General features: G+C 39.6%; 2 protein-coding genes across 11 annotated transcripts in view; one reads left to right on the plus strand and one right to left on the minus strand.

Moving 5' to 3' along the window:
* The window catches only part of FRMPD2 (FERM and PDZ domain containing 2), a 61,866-nt gene extending 51,182 nt beyond the window's left edge, over nucleotides 1-10,684 (minus strand). For all 6 annotated transcript variants that reach the window (XR_008466902.1, XM_054204698.1, XM_054204699.1 and 3 more), the window contains exons 1-5: nucleotides 10,670-10,684; nucleotides 9,685-9,807; nucleotides 7,843-7,974; nucleotides 4,432-4,516; nucleotides 1,291-1,441 (exon numbers count right to left, since the gene is read on the minus strand). Coding sequence is in view for 5 of the 6 variants with exons in the window: in XM_054204698.1 (XP_054060673.1) it covers nucleotides 1,291-1,441; nucleotides 4,432-4,516; nucleotides 7,843-7,974; nucleotides 9,685-9,700 (384 nt within the window). In the remaining variant the exon portion in view is untranslated. The remainder of the gene's footprint in view (nucleotides 1-1,290; nucleotides 1,442-4,431; nucleotides 4,517-7,842; nucleotides 7,975-9,684; nucleotides 9,808-10,669) is intronic.
* The window catches only part of MAPK8 (mitogen-activated protein kinase 8), a 167,690-nt gene that overhangs the window by 74,232 nt on the left and 71,229 nt on the right, over nucleotides 1-22,229 (plus strand). The gene's annotated exons all lie outside the window — the stretch shown is intronic.

Consider the following 22,229-nt stretch of genomic DNA (forward strand, 5'->3'; position numbering starts at 1 on the left):
TTACTATGAAGACAGTCACAGACATGTACACACATACATACACACCACTGTGATTTCATAAGCCTAGCTTCCATAGGGAACCAGACTAAAATGCAGAGCTACTTTCTTTCCTGTAATGAAGGTTGACTGATATTTCTTAGTAGCAGACCTTATATTCTTTTGCTTTAACTTCAACAAACTTTAACAGCACACAATGCTTCTTCCTTTCCTGAGCATCTACCTCAAAGAATTTTGTATAGTGTGTTTTTTTCGGGTTCATCTATGGTTTTAGATCCTTGAAGTAGACAGAAATAACTAAATGTCTGCAAGTGATAAGTTGTGAATCCTTCCAACCATTATCCGTGACCTTGAGCCATTTAGATCTTTTTTTTTTTTTGAGAAAATTTAGGATTGTTTCATAATACTAGAATTGCCCTGACAACAGACAATGCAGTTTTGTATCACATATAAAGAGGGACTAGCACTTTGTTGTAACAGTTGCTGGACTCCTTCTGAGGAACTCAATTATTATCCCAGCAAAAATCATATTAACAAAATTTAAAACTAAATTTATATATTAAAAGATATATTTCCAAAGTATCTAACTGAAAATCTTGATCAAAGTTCTGCTACTGGTCAGTCTTAGGCTTTTGAACTGGGAACAGATGAAAGGACACACCAGCCTGAAACCTGTCCCTTCTGCGTCCACAACAGCAAACTCCATGGGCAGCAGCATTAGGGAGTTTTCTGTGATTCAGTTATTTCTGGATTTTTGTCATCCAGCTGCCAAATAAACATTATCCTTCCCATTTAACTGATTCCTACAACAAATCAGCAACTAGAAATAGACCCTTAGGTGAATTCGTGGTTTGGCACACTCACTGCTAGCCTGTGCTTTCTGTCCAGGCACACTCTGTAAAAAAAAATTAAATCCTTTGAGTACCATTGACCAGCAAGTGTTTGGGTTCAGTGTCTTTGTAAATGTTTTTGCTGTTCTGAAGCTCCTGTCAAAGTGGTTGATGAAAACAGTCCTTATGGTGTTTGATGCTTGCAGAAATCACACATGTAGGTCAGAGAGGCTTCAATTGTAAGCTTTTGCTTCATCGTTATGGACAAGAGCTTTCACTGCCTTCAGTTCTGAGTTATCACAACTAGATCATGCCTAATTTGTAGTCCGTCAATTTAGAATACTCATCTAATGAGATGAGTGTAGCTAATATGCTCATCACTGGTGAACGACAACTGGATGAGGGGTTTCTCTTTAGTGATATTTACATTTTGAAATCAGCTTATACGTTTTTCATTAGTCACCTTTTCCTTCCTGTGGAACAAACATTTCTGTGATGCAGCAGCTGCTGTGTAGTCCTTTGTAGACACAGAGAAGGTGGAACCTAAACTTAGCAGGTTCTGTCTGCTGTTCTTTTGAGTTCCACCAGGGATTTCTTCTACAGCACTGACTGACCTTCAAAAGAAATGTCATAATGAGCAATACATATAACAATCAAAACAACACAGACTTGAGGACAAAGAGCTTAAGGTACACTGACTGGCAGAACATTATGAAATCCAGGACAATGTCAGCTATAACTTGTTAAATGTTTCTTTACAGAAAAAGAAAAAAAAATAATGTATTAATGATGCCCTTTATAAATAAATCTAAACTGTGCTTTAATTCAATAACAGCTCTCTCCTCTCCTCTCCTCTCCTCTCCTCTCCTCTCCTCTCCCCTCCTCTCCTCTCCTCTCCTCTCCTCTTTTCTCTTTTCCCTTCCCTTCCCTTCCCTTCCCTTCCCTTCCCTTCCCTTCCCTTCCCTTCCCTTCCCTTTTTTCCATTTGGTGAGACAGATCTGGCTGGTTTAAGAGTGGTGAAGCCAACAGGTAAAGAATTTAGCCTCATGCCTTTCTGGGAGTTCTACACGATGCAGTCAATTCCTCATTTCTTCTTTTCTGAAGCAAAAAAAGCTTCAGAAAACCATAACATTTGTTGTTACATTATTCAGAATTTTCCAGAAATGAGAACTAAATTATTTGAATACAAATTCATTAGAATAAATTAATGTCTTAGGGAACTGAGGGAGTTTTCAGTTTAATTAAGAGAAAGATGTCTGAAAGATCAGAAAGCTGTCTTTATACTATACTTTTAACGTATAAAGTAATGGTGTTTTCCACACAAGCAGACATACGTGTGCTTAGAATAAACTTAGAATATAATATATACTCTTATCAATGAGGAAAGAATGATTATATAATGGTTATATGGTATGGAAGGAAAGGGTTTTTTGGGGTGGATTTTTGTTAATTATATATTGCAGAGTTGCTTCAGGGAGCTATTCATGGAGTTTCAAAAGGTTTTTAACAGAGTTACTGGAGTACTTCCTGATCTCTTCTCCCTGGTATCTAGTGACAGGACATGTGGGAATGATTCAAAGTTGCATCAGGGGATGTTCAGACTTGGTATTAGGAAGCATGTCTTTACTGAGGGGGTGGACAAACACTGGAACAGGCTTCCTGGGGACGCGGTTGATACCCCAAGCCTATCAGTGTTTAAAAGGTATTTGGACAATGCCCTTAATAACATGCTTGATCAGCCGTGAAGTAGTCAGGCAGTTGGACTAGATGATTGTTGCAGGTCTCTTCCAACTGAACTATTCAATTTTTTATATATAGGCCATAGCCCTGCGTATACCTACAAGCTTGACTTTATGAGATGTAAATTATGTCAATTGAACTGCTTACAGGAGTGAGCATGATGATATTAGTAAGCTTTATAGATAGCAGATAGTAAGCCCATCACTAAGTTTTGTGTTGGTTGTCCTCCTATATGAGAAATTGGTGGTTTCCAAACTAACTATTTCAACTCCACTGTTGTCATGGTACTTACAATAGGATGGTGACATTGTTAGAAATTCAATTGCAGATGCTTACAACCAAAAGTGGGGTTTACAGTCCCTGAAGTTCTATGGGAACCAGCTTGCTGGAAATTGGGAGAAGAGAGTTCATCTTTCAGCAGAGGACGGGAACATTTTCTTGGCAGCATGATTTTAGATCGGGGATATCAAGATGATACCCAGGTTGCTAGTCAGAGGCCTGGCAATTGCTCCAAAATACTCAGGAAATATATCTTCTGTTACTGATATCATTGTCAAGTGTGCAATGCATATATAGATGTCTGTATACACAGATGTATATGTATATGTGTAGTTGGACAGGTAGACAGAGACTTCTTTCTTCACAAAAGCTGCCACTATCCTGCAGCCTGCTTGTAGTTCTTTCTTATTGCAGGTTTAGATGTGTATCTCACATTGCTAAGATTATCGTGGCTGATTTATCAGGAAGTTCAAACTGTTTACTTGGGAAACATTTAATTGGGAGTTGATCTAAATGGAGCGTTTCCTGTGGGCCTGAATTACTCATGTCACGGTTAAAAGAAGAAACTCCTGTTTAACTGGGTCAAGAACTCAATTTAAATGGGATGTCTGTAGGGATTACATGGTGCTTAACTATGGGATTCTGGTCTTTGTGGTGCCTAGAGGCTAACAGTACTTACATCTCTTTTTCATTGGGAAACAGCCATGATTACAGCTGCACTATGCTTACACCCAGTCTAGAAAACTCTTGTTTGGCAACAGTGGTGTTTCCCTTGGCTTTTGAAAAGGAGTTACTATCAGTTGTACAATTCTCAGCTTTCCAGTCTATGCCTACGGGGCTGCTGTACACGCCATGGCTGAAATGAGGCTAATCCTCGTGACAGAGCAGAGGTTTTTACTGCTTGTGTCCCTGAGTTACCTATAACTCTTCAGTAAAGTCACTGGATGTGGCTGACACAAGTGAGGCAAATCAGCCTAAGAACTGAGAGGGAAATGCAAATGATCCACTGAAAATGGTGGATCATATACATGCTCTGTCATAACCACTCCAGAACACCTCTGCTAAAATGACAGCAAGGCAAGACTGGATCCAAAATCTGAATGTAGACAAATATGGACTTTGCAGAATGCCTTGCCAGTGAAAGCAATGACTGTTCATACCTTCTCAACAAGTTTTTCCCTTCCATACTCTCTATGGAGCTGCTTCCCAGTTGTTTCAGTCACAGCGAGCTATTGCTACTTACCTGTCTGATTCTGACAGAGACGTGCCAGGGGCAGCTGTTCTGGGTGGCCACTGACATCTGGCAGGACACAGTGGTAAAGAGCAAAGGTGGAAAACTTCAATGTGCTCGTGTTGTATGGATTGTTCAGGGCCCAAGCTCCATTTCACTACAGCATTTGGACTGTTTGACTTGGAGCCAAATCGACTCTAGGTACGCTTTAATTCTACGTAAATAGTATCTATTAGTAAAACAGGTTCAGATGGCGATCCAGGCATTTTCTGATAACAACATTGCCATTCTAGTTGTTTGCTTCATGTGGTAATAAAACAGCTTCTATCTTTTAGGAATATGAGTTTTGATTACCTGTTTATGAAGAGCTTGTAGCTACTTTGTGTCCTTGAACCACTAAGGGTGGGGTCCCATGACCTGTGTGTCTGTGGAACTCTCCCTGAAATTAATAAAGGAAATTTCACAATTGAAGCAATTGTAGCAGCAGCACTCAGCATCAGCTCTTGAGACAATTACAACAAGGATGAAATTTAGACCAGCTACTTCCTCTCGTGTCCTTGCTTGCGCATGATAAATGGCTATTTGATAAGGCTAAGTGAATACTACACCAGCAGTATTCCCAGTTCTCTAGTTATTGTTACTTCCTCTTCATAACCCTTCAAGTGATTGTAATTTGGAAAATAGCTGTGTAGGTAGAATGGTTGTTATTTCCATATGTATGGAGGTAGTTTGTGAAACAGCCTTTGCTCTTCAGAAATTACCCCTAGTATTCTTTGTTCTTCTATTTCCAGGCATAAAATCGGGGGGGGAAAGCCATGAAACTTCTCTGGCTTAATCAGAGTAGGATATAAAATCACTTAAATGAAAACTGTTTGTAAATATTCCACTGGTTATTTGCTACATTAAATATATTGTGAATATTTTTACATTGTAAGAGTCTGGTGGGAATATAGGATTGTTTGTGAGTCATTAGCACATAAGATTTGTATAATTTTTCACCTTCCATCATCTATGCTGCTACAGAAAGGATAGGCATTGCTTTGTCCAAGTACATGAAGGTTGAAATTTAAAATTAGAACCAGAAAGGAATATGCAACCGGTAGTTTCATGAACATTTCTTCTAGCAGCAGAGATGTTTTAAATCCTTTAGGAAAGGGTGGGAAGGTTGAATTTTTCTTCACTGGGATCATTTCATTGACCTTATTTGAAGAATTGCATCTCAAATTATTATATAGGCAGAATGACAGAGGTGATAAGATGAGCTATGTGGAAGTAATCATTTAGGTCAGCTTTTTCTCCAGATAAAATATCCATGAACTACACCCTGAGACCTCACTCTGAATTCCAACATGAAAGCATGACATTGAAATCTAGTGTACCAACCACCAATTGTATTTTTAAGAACTAGAAAATCTACAGTCACATTGCTAAAATATGCATAAACATGTTTTTTCAAGCTGCAGATGGTAGCGACAAAACGTGAGATTTGATATAAGCCAAATACTCAGGGCTAGTTACCAAAGTTAAGATTCAGTCCTGTGTTCTGAAACTACATGCTTTTTAATGACAAAGCCTTGCAAAATTCTCTGCTTACACTATAGGTTTCACATATTTGTACAAATATACTTTGACAAGCACCTAAAATTCCCCTTAGTTTTTCTGTCTCAGCTGTTATGGCAGTGGGACAAGTTGGCTAGTTTTAGTGGCCAGACTGCCATGCTTTGATCATAAATCCAACACAATCCTCATGTTTAAGTAACACGTGGCCCTCAAAGAAGATGATCCTGTAGGTGATTAATTTATTATATGTTAAATGAGCTTCTAAAGGACAGTCTGGATAGAGATATTGATCTCCCTTGATAATCTTGGTGCTCTACTAGATGCTAATATTTCTTTTCAGAGAAGAATGCATTTTTCTAATACATTATTTCGTGAAAGAATGTCTGTAGCAAACAAGCTCTCACATTCTGTGTTTTCTCCTGTATTTTTAGAGTTTTGGCTTACAAAATCCTGAGTACAAACAGCTACCAATGTTTCAGTGGAGACTCAGACACACATAAATTCAGTGGAATGAGCCTTTGTCATGATTATAACCAAATTTTTTTAATAAAGGACTCACAAATCAGGCTCCTGAATTTACTGTCACTGTGTGCCACTAGGTATGTGACTGACACCTGTGCGTCATATAGGGAGCAGCTGCAATCTCAGGTTTTTATGGCTGCTGATGTTGATTGCAATTCTGGAGTCTCAGAAAAGCTCCTTTCAGGAGGAGAGTATCAATAGCAGTTGTATGAGGAACCTCACCTTCCCTATCCTTGGGGTAAGGGCTTTATTACATGGTGCTTTTTTTTCCCAGGATCACTTTCTCTCTGTGAATTATCTCCTGGAAGACTTGTGATAATGCAGTGGGCACCCAGGTTTTTTGCCGTCTTACTAGGCAAATTAGTCCCTTGAGATCATGCTCTAAGCCTTTTATTTTTGCCTAGTAAATTTTAAAACTTTCATATTTGGAAGAGTATGGGTAATGTTCCTATGAATTTCATGACAATCAGCAGCTGGATATCATAAACCCATAATAATGCTCCTCAGTGAGAAAAAGCAAGGACTACTCAGCAGTTTTCTGTTATTTATGGCATCAGTTGAACCAACCAGTTGGTGTGCATACCTTGTTGCAATATAGCTGATGTTGTGGACTCTAGTGTTATTGCCTTAGGGAAGAAATTTCTGGAATAAAAAAACCACACATGCTTACGGAGCTGTGGAACGGAGAATAGAAATGGGTAGGAGTCTGAGAATGGGGAGCTGGCATGGTAAGCTTGGATTTTTAGGGGACGCTGATGGCATTTGGCAACAGGAACTCATTGCTCTTGGGTAGTGAGAATGTCCTATCTAGGCGTCCCTAGCTTGGATTCCAATTTAAACATGAAGATACACAGGCACAGCAGTATTACCCTTCCTGCTGAATTCCTTTCTTTGCTTCATAGTATCCCCCTAATCTGTGATTTAAGTGGCTTGGGAAGGACCCTGACTGATGTTTACCACAGTGATTCTACTGAATGGATCCTCTCCCAGTTTCTTTCATGCTGTTCCTGCATAAAAGGATTGAAAATGGAGCTAAAATTCCAACGGTAATATCTCCGGACAAAGTAAATCAGAAGAGCAGCATTGCAACCTGGCATTTAGCACAATGAAATCAACATGCTGAGCCAGAAATACTCAATGGCTTTAGAACAAAAATGAAAAGAAAAGGGTTGTTTGGTTGTTTTTTTCTTGTAGATTTCATATTTGTCCCTTTGTTTTTGAATGGGCTTGAAGAAACATTAACCCCCACCATTCAAGTCTTAGGTATTATTCATAGATTCAACTGATTTCAGCGCTGCCATCTTGACATTGCCCATCACATGCATTTGTGGGGTAGCTCCACCATTTCTCATCTGTTTCAAGACCCCATGTGCCAGAAACATGCTGGTCAGGCCTTGTCTGTGATCTGCTGAACAGCTTCACCTGGCAAAGGGGGCATAAAGCAAGAAATAGGTGATGATGCAGCATGGTAACCAGGGAATATATAGCTTTACAGTAGGACACAAGTAGAAAGGAATCCAGTATAAAAGGATCTTTCTTCTCTGCAGCTTAGCACAAATACATCTCCCTAGTCACGTAACCACAAGTGCCTATCACCTGACCATACATGAGTAGTCTCACATTTCAGGGGAAAAAAGAGGTAAGTACATAATTCATAAACATAATCTTTCAGGAAAATCTTACCTCTCCTGTGTCCTCGGTTAGACAGTATCAAAGACGTACTTTCAGAAATACTGTTAGAGTCACTGTAGTCCACAGACAGTTGTCTGTAATCTTCTGTTGACTGACTATAATTCATTAATCTGGACCCTTTGTCTGGAAACAGGAAGGAAATATAGTGAGTCACGTACTTTAATTTAAATCATTGTATCTGCATGATAATGTAAATAACATTTGGCTTTACTAATTTTTATATAGTCCCTGTCTGTCTTCTAACCTTGACTTCAATTCCTTAAGGACCAAGGAACGCTTGGTAACTTCATTCTATTACTTTCATCATCTTAGTCTGATCCAAAATAGTTCTCATAGTTCTCCTCAACCATTCCAAATAAAACAAATATATTAATTCTATTCTACATGTTTAACTGAAAGGTTTCAAAGTACAGATAATCTGCAAAGTTCTCCTTCCTAATATTCTGAGGCCCAAACCCTTCATCTATGAAGTATTCTTTCTGTGTGCAGGATGGACAGTGCCCAGACACAATCCACTACCAGAGTCGACTGCAGAAGTACCATTAAGGGGTCATCCTAAGTCATTAGGAAGTACATATTTCTGTTGCACCCTAACTTTACTTTGGTTGCATTGTCTCTTGTCTTTTTCCAGAATCTTTGAAGGTGATCACTTTTAATTAAAAAAAAAAGAAAGAAATGGAATGCTGCCTTGAAAAGTGTGGTTCACATGTTCCCAATGTAATCAACATCCTGATTCATTGAAGTCCTTCAGCAAGTGTAAGCCATGTGACCTGAATCCCTAGAAAACACATAGATCACTCCAGATACGTAATCACTAGAACTAGTAGAAGGGAAATGGCAGGAATTTCTGGTTAATAGAAGGTTAAAGATGGGACCATCCGTTTTGGCAGCAGCAGAGTTTTCACCAGCTTATGCAAGTGTGAATCTATAAGCTCAGTTTCTGAATGAATGTTCCACAGGTATTTAAGTGTGTGTTTGATTCTATCTGAAGTTAATGGAACATATATGTGATTTGCTGAATTGAAACTGGATTGTTCATATGCTTAATGTTGAGCATATCCAAGAAAAGCCTGCATAGCTTGGGCCAACCTTCCCCTTGCCCCAAAATCAGACATTTCTGTCACAGTGAACAGTAAAATATAGAGACTAGAAAAAAGAACTATCTGAACCTGAAGTCCACGTTTAGCTACAGTTAGAGAATTACTCTGAGGGATAATAAAATCTTGATTGTAGTCAAATGAAATGTGAAATTAGTATATGCTGGTTTATTTATATAGTGAGCAGGATTTAGCATTGTGTCTTGAAATCATGCCAGCAATCCATGTGTGAATTTATAAAACATCTTCTGAATAGAAAACCAGAACTAAAATCAAAAAGAAAGCACAAATCTTTGCTCTAATAATCAAATAGGAAGGATGAATATATATTGCTTAATGGCAATAGGATAACTTCACAGAATCCCACTCTTTACCTTTGAAAATACACTGGAGTATACAAAGTACAAAAGCAGTTTTGAAAGTAGGTGGGTTTTTTATATGCACAGGTTTTATACAAAGTGCTTTAAGAGTTGAATCTGTGCAAGCTGATTCGTTATCATTGCTTCACAGCCCTCAGACTGCTATCCTTTGAGGAAATAAGGAACAGAAACCTTGCTGACTTGCCTCAGAGTCTTTCCATTATGAAGTCATTTATATGTAAAGCAATAAATATCCTACCCAACACTACATGTAATCACTACAGCATGAAATTAAACAATTCACCCAGCTTGGGAAAGACCCAGAAAAGGCTGGCTGTATCCTTATTAGACAGTTCAGATTATAAATCTTTCTTTACCTTGGTGAAAATTCATCTGGGAGGACAGCGGTGAGGTGTCCGGTATTTTCTCATGCAGTCTTTTCCTTATGACATGACTTCTGTTAAGCTGAGAGGCTGTGCTGTCTTCGGTGACTACCCGCTCTACCTAGAAGACAGTAGTACTGCAAGTCAATGTCATATGGTATGTGGACTTCAGACTCTCATGCTCAAGTGATCCTTGCCCTCTGCTTGTCAGAGGCTGCTGATTTACTTGGTATAAGCAACTTTATCTTCTCAGACACAAAGGAGGATTGAATTTCGATGGCTTCATGCTTTCATGCTAGCTGTGTTTAAGAGGGGACACCCTCTGTTCCCGTGGGAAATGAGTAATAGAGAGTGCAAGGGAAAAGTTCATTTCAGAATGTTAATGAATACTGGTTGAAAACAGAAAAAAAATATTTGCAGTGTGTTTTCTTCCAGTTTCGTTCACCTTGTCAACAAAAAATGTTTGTTGATACTTTGAATCTTGAAAAACACTCGGGTGCTCACTTATTAAAGACTCCATGTGGTCAGGCTTGATTGCACGGCAAATGTTCAGTTCAAGGACGATGAATGAAATTCTCAATGTGATGTAAATATGATTTCTTTGAATTTCACAAAGAAAGTCTGAAACCAGAGTGGCAATGGGGAAATCTTTGGCCAAAGTCCATTCCTTTGGCCAATATGAAGTCTCTCTAAAGGTTATAATTGCTTCAATATTAACCAAAGAAGTGAAGATATGGTAAGCACAAAAGCTGGATTTGTATCATTTCCCAAGAGTGTAAGAGTGGTGTGAGAGACGGCTTTGTTGCCTCATTTGCTTGTACGCATGCCCACTCAGTTTCCTGCTTAGAAGTCTAGAACCAAATCTCATTTCCTTACTTCATACAAGCATTAATTTCAGGCAGTTACTCACCTGTACTCCGTGTTGCTGCTCACCTCTCTCACCAAAGAAAAGAAGATGATTAGAGTATGAGAGTAGTACCTACCTCACTGACACTTCCCACAGCAAACTGGACCATTTTCTTTATGTAGACATTTGCTGGTAAGGAAGCAGATTCCTTCTGATGTGCCTCACATGCTTCCAGAATTGATTCAGGAGAGAGTCTTTTATGTGGCAGATCTTCACACAGTGTCAGCAAGAGCATGTGTAGTTGGTCACTCAGCTGGAGAGACTGAGTTAAAATGGGGGTACTGTTAAATGACATCTTCCAGTGGTCTGAATTCCTGTGTAAACTGGGACCAGTTTCTGTAAGCCTTTCACCCTGGGTGAGAAATGGGCACTGAATTCCTTTAGACTTTGGGAAAATTCCAGAGAAGCAGCATAACAGCACTAAATGGAGCCTCAAATGGGATCCAGGATAGCCTTGGAGGAAACTGGCATCTACAAGGAGGGGCATCAGCCTGTATAGGGGCTTCTTGGTCACAGACAACGGCTCAGTCTGCTCCACAGCTCTTTGCTAATTAGACTGTGAACCTTAAAGATTCATGCAAGTAAGACATGTGGCAGCATTAGCTTCAAAAAGGTGAGGAGTTACACCAGGCAAAACTGTTGCCATAGAGACCAGATACTTAAATTTTATAGTCATTTAGCTTATAGAGCCTTTTCTTTTAGACCACGTATACCCATGAAAGGGGGGTTAAATCTACTAAAAACTCGTGCTTTCCAAATCAAAACATGCAATCAAAGGCATGGATACAGAAATGAAGCAAAATGGGTGCTACAAATCTTTGGAAGGATTCTGGGTACGCAAAAAATGCAACATTTCAACTAGCAGAGAAGCTGGTAGAATTGGCTCAGAAATAAGGAGAGTTACTTAGTTTTATTCTAGCATCCCGTTCTTTGAAAAAGCACATAAATGTGCACAGCACCACAGTCATGCTGGCATGATGTTTTTCTTTTAGCCCTTCCTATCTTAGAATCATAGAATAATTTATGTTGCAAAAGACCTTTAAGATCATGGAGTCCAACTGTAAACCTAACACTGCCAAGTCCACCACTAAATCATGTCCCTAAGTGCCATATCTACACGCTTTTAAATACCTCAAGAGGTAGTGACTCAACCACTTCACTGGGTAGCCTGTTCCTTATTACAGTCTTGGAATAAATAATCTTTACACTTAAAAGCAAGGTACAATTCATCTTAATGTAAACAATTCTGGGTTTTGAAGAAAAAGGGGGAAAAAAGTAAAAGGAAAGTAAAGATGAGGCCTAAGTAAATTCCTGATTTGGATGAACTGGTATTTTTGGTGAAGTCTGGACCTTGACACAAGCTTTCCAATTCTTTCTAGTGGTCCAAAACATAAAGCCCCTCTTACTGAGACTTCAGATTATGCCTCTCAGTCTCTGAACCTACCAATATAAAACAGAATAAAAGGAAACAAAAATATTTGTGTTACTGGCCTGATTGGGAGGAACCTGGTAGTCTGCTGACCAATAGAGAGTCATTCCTAAGGAATACACCAACATCTGTCAAAACGGAAAAGGAAACCCTTTATGAAGTCAACATTAAATACAGAAAAGCCTTGTAGTATAGAGAGATCATCTTTTTGTGTCTTTGGACACAAAATGGCAGAAGCCGAACAGATCATTTTTTTTAAATCTAGACTAGAGGAAACATATATAAAAGTGCAATAGTGACTCTTGGCTAATGGACTAGATAGCATGCAATGAGTATTGACCAGGTGAACCAGGCTGCCCTCTATCCAATGATGCCATAAGTAGGAAAATAAATTTGAATTCCTTAATTTTTCAGGCTCTCCCATTGGTGATTAAAGCTCTCCCCTACCTGCAGGACTGGCTAGCAGTCATGTCCAGGAAGAGGATTACTGGAGTAAGGGCCATCTATTCCAAAGCTTCACGTTTCTGCATAGCATCTAAGTGATCAGTTGTGTGTGAGTCTGAAACTACTGTGTTCTGCCTGAGGGAAGTATGCACTGATGTAGTCCTAGTGGTATTTAAAACTTTTAGGTTCCTGAGTGTTGTATCTTATTGTTTTGCCAAAGAGACTCATTTAGCACGGAGAAGAAAAGTAAATTGTTAACAAAGATGAACATGTTTCTGATTTCCTGGGAGTGCTTCTGCTCTTGGATTGTATAGATACTGCAGTCCTGCTGCTTCTGGGATACAGTTACTGCATCTGGTCAAACATCGTGTTCATAGAAATTTTATTCCTTTCTTTGGGCCTTCACAAATAATACATTTCTGCAGACCTTGAGGACTAATGTTCAAAATTGATTTTGATGTTGACACGCATGCTAATCTAATGCCAAGCTGCAAGGTACATGTAAATCTTTCTAACTGTAGCCTAATTTGTCTAGTGTTATTAGAAATGGAGTTTGACAATAGATACCTGGTATGTTGCATTAAAACTCACAAGCTTGTCTTCACGGGGCACTGGCAAGATGTATTTTGTAATATACCTCACCTTTGTTATTCCGATGCGCTGGTTTTTACTTTGTCTATGGAGCAATTCTGGTGCACTGAAAGGGGCAGCTTCCATCTGAGATGCATTGTTTTGGAAGGACAAATTTCCTTCAGCAGACAGTAATACTGACCATGGACAAATCACACAGATGGCAGGGTCTGAAAAATGTTGAAGAAGATAATGGAATTCTTAGTGTTGAATTCACTGCACTCAGAAAATCATATCAGGTGTCTCAGCTGCATAGCCAAACCCATCACTGAAGTTTCCTGGAGATGTGCCCAAAAGTCAATGGAATCGTGTTCTGATTCATGGCTGATTCTGTTCATGGCTGATTTTGTCAGCTGGAATTCAGTGATGGTTAAAGACTTGATTTCTCTCTCACAACATTTCACACATATAAACAATATATTGATTTCAATGGATTTCTTAAGCCTAAGGAAAGGCAGAATTACATCCTATGTGCAGATTCTGGGGATCTTGACATTTTTGGTAGATCTTTTTATGCAAAGCACAAGAGAATATCTTCTGATACTATCAGATACTCTGCATTTGCATACACATTAGGTGAATCTGGCCAAAGGCATCCAAGTGATTTCATTAAAAATATTCATTAAAAAAGCATAATGAAATGCATTTAAGATAAATCTGTTTACTTTAGAAAGAGGAAAAGGTGCATTAACTATGCCAATATTTAGATATAGGGTTCTTGGAAATATAGGTAATTTAAAAAAAAATGTCGGCTCTTGAACCACTCTCTTCAGTCTAGACCATGAGAACAGAGACCATTCAGATCTCCATATAAGAGCTCAGAAACATGCCCTAAATTCTTCAGCATTTTAGCATCTAAAAATTATATACTAAAAAAATGGCTACTTAGTTGTCATGCATGGTGAACTTAACATCAGGAAAATGGATGGTAAAGATGGGTAAAATGTTAAGCTGGGAACTCATATCCACCTGTGGGGTTTGTAGAGCCAGAGGACCCAGAGATTCAAGATTTATGGACCACTGGTATTTGCAACAGTTGTATTTACTTCTTTAGGCAATTAAAGGTCTTTAAATCATCAGCTAGCCTTCTTTCTTGTTCCTTCCCCATTTTCTGTAGTACTGTAGGCAAATACAACTAGCACATGATGGAAAATTGCTCTGTTTTAGAAACAGATAACCGGCCTGTATTTTAGCCTCGATGAAGATTACCTGGCCTTCTGTAATGTTGGCCATCCAACAAGTCGGCATACTTGTCTAACCAATCAGTGCCCAAACACATTGGGAAATATTGTTCTAGCAAGTGGTGCTGACCATCACCAGGTCTAACAGGATTTATTACATCAAGCACAGTGCAGCACAAACATGTCAGTTCTAGCCCTGAGAAGAGGCTGATTCCAGAAGCAATATAGCTGTAATTAAGAGATGTGGAGCCAGAGATATGCCATAGTCAACTGGGATGATGCTATGCAGAGGCAGTTCACCTTCACTGCCATCCAAGAAACTGGAGCACTGGGCATTCAGCTTCAGAATGCATCCAACTTGGCATCACTTCTGGACTTGAGCTCTCTAAAGACATGTTTGAGCAGCCTTGCACTTGACCTATAGACCAGCTTGGTTCTACATCCCTACTTCCTCTTGTTTTATTCTTCACCTTCTGATCACAATACCCTGAATTTATCTGGCGCAGCACAGGGAACATAGGCTGATTGTCTCAATTCAATAGATATCCGACAAGACATCTTTTTTCATCTTTTTTTTAAAAAAAACCAACAACACAAGAGATCAGGAGAGCATTGCGTCAGCTTAGTGTCTGGCACTGACTTAATAAGCTGTGATGAACTTGAGCTGAATCTATCCATGTGTGTATCTCTGTGCTGCACTCTTTTGCACATTTGCACATTCCTTGTCTGGGCTGTTCTGTCCTCTTGTTACACTAGATAATAGAGAACTGATGGTATAGTCAACCTGCTATAGCGTTCCAGTCCATTAAGAACTAGTTGGTAATAAAAGTTCACCTCTTCAGCTATAGCAGAAGTTACACATCACCTGTTTTCGGTATTTTGTATTTTGATTCAATATGCTTATGAGGTAAGAACACATCTTGTCCATTCTCCCCTCAAAAGGAATATATATTGTCATAAACAGTTCTCAAAATGTGACAGGTTTCTCAGTTGTGCTCTCTTGTACAGCTGGCCTGCTTGGCAAGCATTCATTGTGATGACTTGCCTAACCATTATGGTAAGTCACATTATTATCATCAAGGATAAAAGTCTCTTACTAGCTGAATGAGGAGCCATGGATTTGCCTGTCCTTCTCTGTTGGTACATGAAGGACATTACCTTAGCTGGCACTGCACTTTCTGTGTGTGTATGTTGTTTAGACTTTGGGAAGGACTCTTATGTCCTGTTTCACCGTGTATGGTTGTACTTAGATGAATTAATATCTGATGTGTAATTTGGAAAAAAAGCCAAACTGTGTGAAGATCTCTTATGTAGGCCGAGCAGTCTGCGTGTAATCCCAGCAGCACTGAAAGATTTCTCATTTTTATTAGCAATATGCTATTATTGCCCATTAGTGCTTTTTGTCTCCAAAAAAACCCAAACCCCAACAATCCTCAAAAGAGCTAAAATAATTTAAGAATGAATTTCCACAGTAAGAACTATAAGAAGATACTTTTCACCTCACCTTTGTGAAGGTCCTCCAGAAGCTGCACTGTGGCCAGGTACAAGAGTGCCCATATTTCTTCTTCCTCCAAAGGGCTTCCTTTTGCCCACAGAGCCTCGGCCAGTGTCACACAGGAACTGCTCATGCCTGCTGCAACAGAAACCGGATTTTGGACACAATAAAATAGACTGAATTGCTCAAAGCAAACCATACTGATTACAACTGTACCCTTCTCTCCCAATAAGACGTATTTTGTGAACCGCCCTGCTTCTTAGTTCACAAAAGGTGGGTATTGTTCATCCCTATCTTAATCTGAGTAAGAGTAAATAAAAGGAACTGAAGTAAGTGACTTCCTGTAATCTTTTTCAGCCCTTTTACTCATCATTTGACACCAATCACAAGATTCTGTGGGGCAAATAGTTTTTACTTGGGCGATCCTTCGTGAATATGTGCTGTTCAGACATGTGAATGGTTATCTGAATGGTAAGGCATTGATTTTGCTGCTTAATTGGATGCTCTTGTCTATAAAAACATGACAGAGTTAATCTAAGAGAAAAAGAATCGCAAAGCAAGAGAGATGCACTGTAACATGAAAGGTTTACGAACACATTCCAACAGAGCAATTGAGTTTCATTCATTGCTCAGCAGACTGATCAGTAAAAGCTTGTAGACTCTTACTGAATTCATTGATGAGAGATTTTCTTGGTCAGACAACTGAGACTCAGAACTTGCACTTCATCCATACCAATATATGTATAAACTTGCTTTGTCTCACTAAACCAAGTTAAAAGATGATTCCCTCTGTGAGCTGCTGAATAGCAATTTAGTGGCTCCCAGCACACTGTCCTATCTGACAGGTACATAAGACCTGGCGTACTGCAGAAGAACGTCGGCCCACACACTCTCCCTGTTTTTTCTCAGCTGCAATGCAGCATCAGATCATCTAGAGAAAGGCATCCTGTAGTGAATCATAATTTAATGTCTTACTATTGGAAAAGGATTTTCCTCATCCCAGACAACTAGAAACTGACTTGTGACTTGAAGTATCAAGGCTTCTTTTCCTTTGAATATTTTATCATACCAAATATTGTCAAAGAAGGTTTTGTTCTTCATAAATGGGTCTGAGTTTTCCATTTCATCAGTTTTACAATTCTGTAATTTACTAATCTGGGCAGAGGTGCTCTAGGTCTACACATCTGTAAGGAAAACTGAATCCAAGCTTAAAATTTGCTAAACATTTTTGAACTTAATTTACGCTTTTGCTGTAACTGTCCTGTAACAGCTCCATAGGTTCAGTGTACGCTGTGTAAATAGGGGCATAATGAGAAAAATTGGAAGTGATCCACCTATTGCTTTGAGGTTTTGACATTGTCTGTAGACCACCAAGTGAGGACACTAGAGCCTAGGGTGCTATTGTCATGTATAGGATTATAAACATCACTGTAAAATGATTTCATTTACAGCCTGAAAACATATCTTCACCCCAAACCATTTTTTCACCCTCTGTAAACAGCCCACTTACTGCTACCATTTTCTCTCTTGCTGCAATAGAATTTACTGTGTCTTACAGCTGATTTCTTTGCCAGCTTCTCATTTATTAAGCAGCCTTCAAGGGGTCACTGCAAGAGCATTGCGATGTCCTGCAGGACCAACTTGTTGCTGATTAATAGACTACTCAGATTTTGATTCAGGGGGTCTTGTCCTGGCTCACTAGCTTCCAAACAAGGAATCGCAACATTGGAAGAATGATCCCTTGCTGCAATCACTACAGGATTATGGACCAACCTAGTGACATTTTAAACAGAACCAGAGTCCTAATTTTAGTCTCTGTAGCTTCAAAGGACACTAAAGCTTCTTAAGAACCTATCTTTAATTAGGAGAGACAGACAAATCTTCTTAATCTAAGCCATCACCGTTTCTCTTAATAATAAATTACTGTGATAGCATTTCACTTAACCCTGTGGTACTGGGACTCAGCAATCAATTCACGTCCCCAGAGCTAGAATCTGTGTGGCTTCTCCATATGGGTAATCCACCAGACTGTACTTAGTGCTGTTTTGTTTGAGGCCGTGCTGGGGGAAGGAGCACTGCATCCTCTATTTTAGATAGATGTGCTTATACCAAGTGATTTCAGTGCTGATATTTCTAACCAGCTTAAGTTACTCAATAAGCAACTATCCAGAGCGCAGGCATTACAGCTTTATAGAGTCAAAGTGAAATCAGCAGTTACACCAGAGCTACTTAATTTTGTATTGAATGTTTTTTTTCTAAGAGTAAAAAGTAATGTCTCAGATCAATACTAAGAATGAATGAAATGAATTCTGCTAGCAATGATGTGCAAACTTCTTCCAAAAATTGTTAGATTGTATGGCTATGGAAATCATAATCTCTTTGAAGTGTAATGAATTATTGCTTTAGTGCAATGCAGAGTTAAGCAACGTAGAGTTATTTTACAAGCAAATTGACAATTGATTTTTTAAACACACCCAGAATGCCCTGTAATTTTGGGCTGTATTTTGGACTTTTGATTTTCAAGACCAGCATGATGCGATATTTGACAAAAATATAACTGTGTGAGCGCTTGGGGAAAAAAATACATTTCGTTTCCTTTTCTAGACATGCTACACTACGTATATGATATGAGAGTAAAAGTGATATGAAGATATTGTTATAATTGCAGCACTGCACATATTCCTGGTCCTTCAATTTAATAAAACCTGTGATCCAGAACCAAACAATTCTGACCTTCAAACAAGCTACAGCTGATAAGACGAAGCAGACAAATTAGGAGGCAAGGAGGAAAAAGTTAACAATAACCTTGCAAAAAGGGACTTGATAGTTCACAGTGACATTACACATCAGGAAATGATGCTAGATCTAGTTAAGCCTGCAGGGAAAAATTAGAGCAGCAGAATGTAATCACCCACTTTGGAGTTTGGCCAGAATATAGAGGTTAATGTTTTTGTGTCTGGAAAAATAACAAAGGGCTTTCAGTGCCAATTCGTGCTCTGAGGTCAAACAAATCTTCTGCTGACTTCTATGGAAGAAGGTTGTGCCATCCAAATAGGCAAATTACCTTAAAATATCCTCCCCATTCTAATCTTTGCAAAACATTCATTCATTACATCGACTGTCTCAAGTCAATAGATTTTCCCCTGGAAGAATTTAATCTACTCTTCTTGCATAGATATGAAAGGTACACTGAGGTGAGGCTAACCTATCATTTTGACACAAACATCCACCTATTTGTCACATTTCTTTTTAACTTATTTTATTCTATTTTTTGTACATTTTGTTTTATCATACGTGCAAGCTTTCGTCCAAAGAGTCATTGAAATCTAGGCTCAATGAAAGAAATTGAATTGATTATAAAAGATAATGAACTTTAGCTTTGCATCTGCATTTAACACTTCATAACAAACACACATTAGTAATTTCATATGCCAGGGTCACTTTACGTGCAATTTGGCTTCATTAGATTTGGCAATCATATTTAGTAAAATGTAAGGGAGCAACTTGGCTTTTGTCAACCTTCATCTTTACTTTTGCTGCTTTCCCAACTGTATTGAGACAAAAAAAGACCTAAAACCTATTACTTTTTTAACGGAACTGACTTTCCATTAGCAAACACAGTCATGTGAATTCAGCAACCTCAAGGGGAATGGGGCATCTGGATTCCTAACTAAATGACAGCCCTTTTCATGCAAGCCTGTCAGAGGGGGTTTACTGGTGAGCTGGTTCAGTTGTAGAGTCAGTTTCTATAGCATGAAAGTCTTAATCCTTTACCTGGATGATGGTGAAAAAGCAGATGAAGAAGAGAGATCATAGGACATGCAGTGAATAAGATGGTGAGGAAAGAGAAATCATGGTTAGGTTTTTAAAATATGGGGTCAAGTTTGGTTTTGATTTACTTTTAAAGGCATGAAGCAAGAACAGATTTGCCCTATTTGGACATCCTGAAGAAAAACTAGAAATGAGAACTTTGGTAACAATTTTGTGTGTAAACACAACAACAACAACAGCAAAAACAAAGGATTAACCCTGGGTAGGAACCAGGCATTCTGTGAACTGGAAAGGCTTCTGTCAAACCAGAAATGCTCTTCAATTTTTACTGCCTGGAAGCTGTTCTTGCAGAGGTCTTGTCTTTCTTTTGACTGAACATCCAGTTCTGCTTCATTACTCTATCTGTATATTCCAGAATACCTAGCTGGAAACTTAACCACCTTTTAACTTGCTGAAGGGTGTAAACAGACGTGGATTTTGGAAATGGTTGTGTCTGAGAAAAGTGTATTGCCTGTTTATGGTTTGGACATAAATACCCGTCACAGCCCCTCTACCCGAGGTGAGTAATTGATTTTGACATGAGTGAGACAAAGAGAGGCCACGTCAGTAGGTCCTCTGACAGATCAGAGAGGTTGCTAACCTCAGCCACTGACTTCAGCCACTGACCTCAGCCACTGACCTCACTAAGAGAGTACGAGCGTAGGCTTGTACTGACAGGCAAGTGAGAGGGGGCATGGAATGTAACCTCTTTCATTTGCACCACTATATCCAGAAAAAGTTGTCTACTCATAACTACATGGAAGCTGGTGTAAACCCACTGCACATGAAGACACATGAAGTTGGGTAATACTGATTTTGCTTAATTTAACCGCTATCCTGTGTGGAAGTATCTGAATATCCATTGGTCACTTTCAAGGGCAACTTTAGTTGTTTCTTCTAGTGCTGCATTGAAGGACACACTAATAAAACTACACACAAGTCTATAAAAAGGTGGTCTTTACCCAGCTTTCTCTAGATTCAGTATTTTTTTTAGCCTTCTATCCCTTTCAGCTGTTGTACTCCAATTTCTTAGCTATGGATAGCAGTTCCCTTTAGGCCTCAGGTGCTGCCTGATAGTCTTACTCCTGTAAATAAATAAGCAAAAACCACATATCCAATCCTGCTTCACTGTAGCCAAAGGCAAAACTTCTTGTATCAGTTGGCAGCAAGATGAAGTGGGGAAAATAAAAACTTTTTGGAAGAAGGGACTTAGCCAGAGGAGCTCAGGTGCTATTCTGCAAGATGTCGAGCAATCTGCTTTCAAATCTAAGCTGATCAAATGCCAGGAAAGACGGGAATTTGAAGTGATGTTTTCCTAGGGTGCTGGAGGGCTAATAGACTAATTTTAAGGGCTGAAAAGGGGTCCATAGCAGACAGACAGACTTGCTAACTCTTAAAGAACTAGAGATTTGTGTGTGGTCTCAGGGCCATGATCTCATTGCAATTACAGAGACATGGTGGGATAGCTCGCATGACTGGAATGCTGTCATGGATAGATATGTACTTTTTAGGAAGGACAGGCCAGCAAGGCAGGGTGGTGGGATTGCTCTCTACATGAGAAAGCAAGTGGAATGTATCAAGCTCTACCTAGGGGTGGGTGAAGAACATGTTGAGAGCTTAAGGGTAAGAATTAAGGGGCCGTCTAATATGGGTAACGCTGTTGTGGGTGTTTACTGTAGACCACCTGACCAGGAAGAGGAAGTTGATGAGACCTTCTACAGACAGCTGGAAGTAGCCTCACGATCACAGGCCCTGTGGGGGCCTGAAGTTCCCATGGGGGACTTCAACCACCCTGACATTTGCTGGAAAGGCAACACAGCCAGGCACACACAGTCCAGGAGGTTTCTGAAGAGCATTAATGATAACTTTTTGGCACAGGTGGTGGAGTAGCCAATGAGGAGAGGTGTGCTGATGACCTTGTGCTAACAAACAAAGAAGGACTAGTTGGGGATGTGAAGGTTGGGGGCAGCCTTGGCTGCAGTGACCATGAGATAGTGGAGCACAGGATCCTGCATGGAAGAAGCAGGGCAGTAAGTAGGATTACAACCCTGGATTTCAGGAGAGCTAACTTTGGCCTCTTCAAAGACCTACTTGGAGGAATCCCATGGGTTAGGGCTCTAGGAGTTAGTGTGATCCAAGAGAGCTGGTTAATATTCAAGTACCACTTCCTCCAAGGTCAAGATGGGTGCGTAAGTCAAGCAAAGGAGGCAGGAGACCTGCATGAATGAGCAAGGAGCTTCTGGAAAAACTCAAATGAAAGAAAGAGGTTTACAGAATGTGGAAAAAGGGACTGGCCACTTGGGAGGAATGTAGGAATGTTGTCAGAGTATGCAGGGATGGAACAAGGAAAGCTAAGGCCCACTTGGAATTAAATCTGGCAAGGGATGTCAAGAACAACAAGAAGGGCTTCTTCAAGTACATAAGCAGCAAAAGGAAGACTAGGGGAATCATGGGCCCGGTACTGAATGAGGTGGGTGCCCTGGTGACAGAGGATACAGAGAAGGTGGAATTACTGAATGCCTTCTTTGCTTCAGTCTTTACTGCTAAGGTCGGCCTCCAGGAATTCCAGACCCTAGAGATAAGAGAAAAAGTCTGGAGTGAGGAAAACTTTCCCTTGGTGGAGGAAGATCAGGTCAGAGATCA

Source organism: Rissa tridactyla, chromosome 6, assembly GCF_028500815.1.
Source record: "Rissa tridactyla isolate bRisTri1 chromosome 6, bRisTri1.patW.cur.20221130, whole genome shotgun sequence".
Taxonomy (NCBI): domain Eukaryota; kingdom Metazoa; phylum Chordata; class Aves; order Charadriiformes; family Laridae; genus Rissa; species Rissa tridactyla.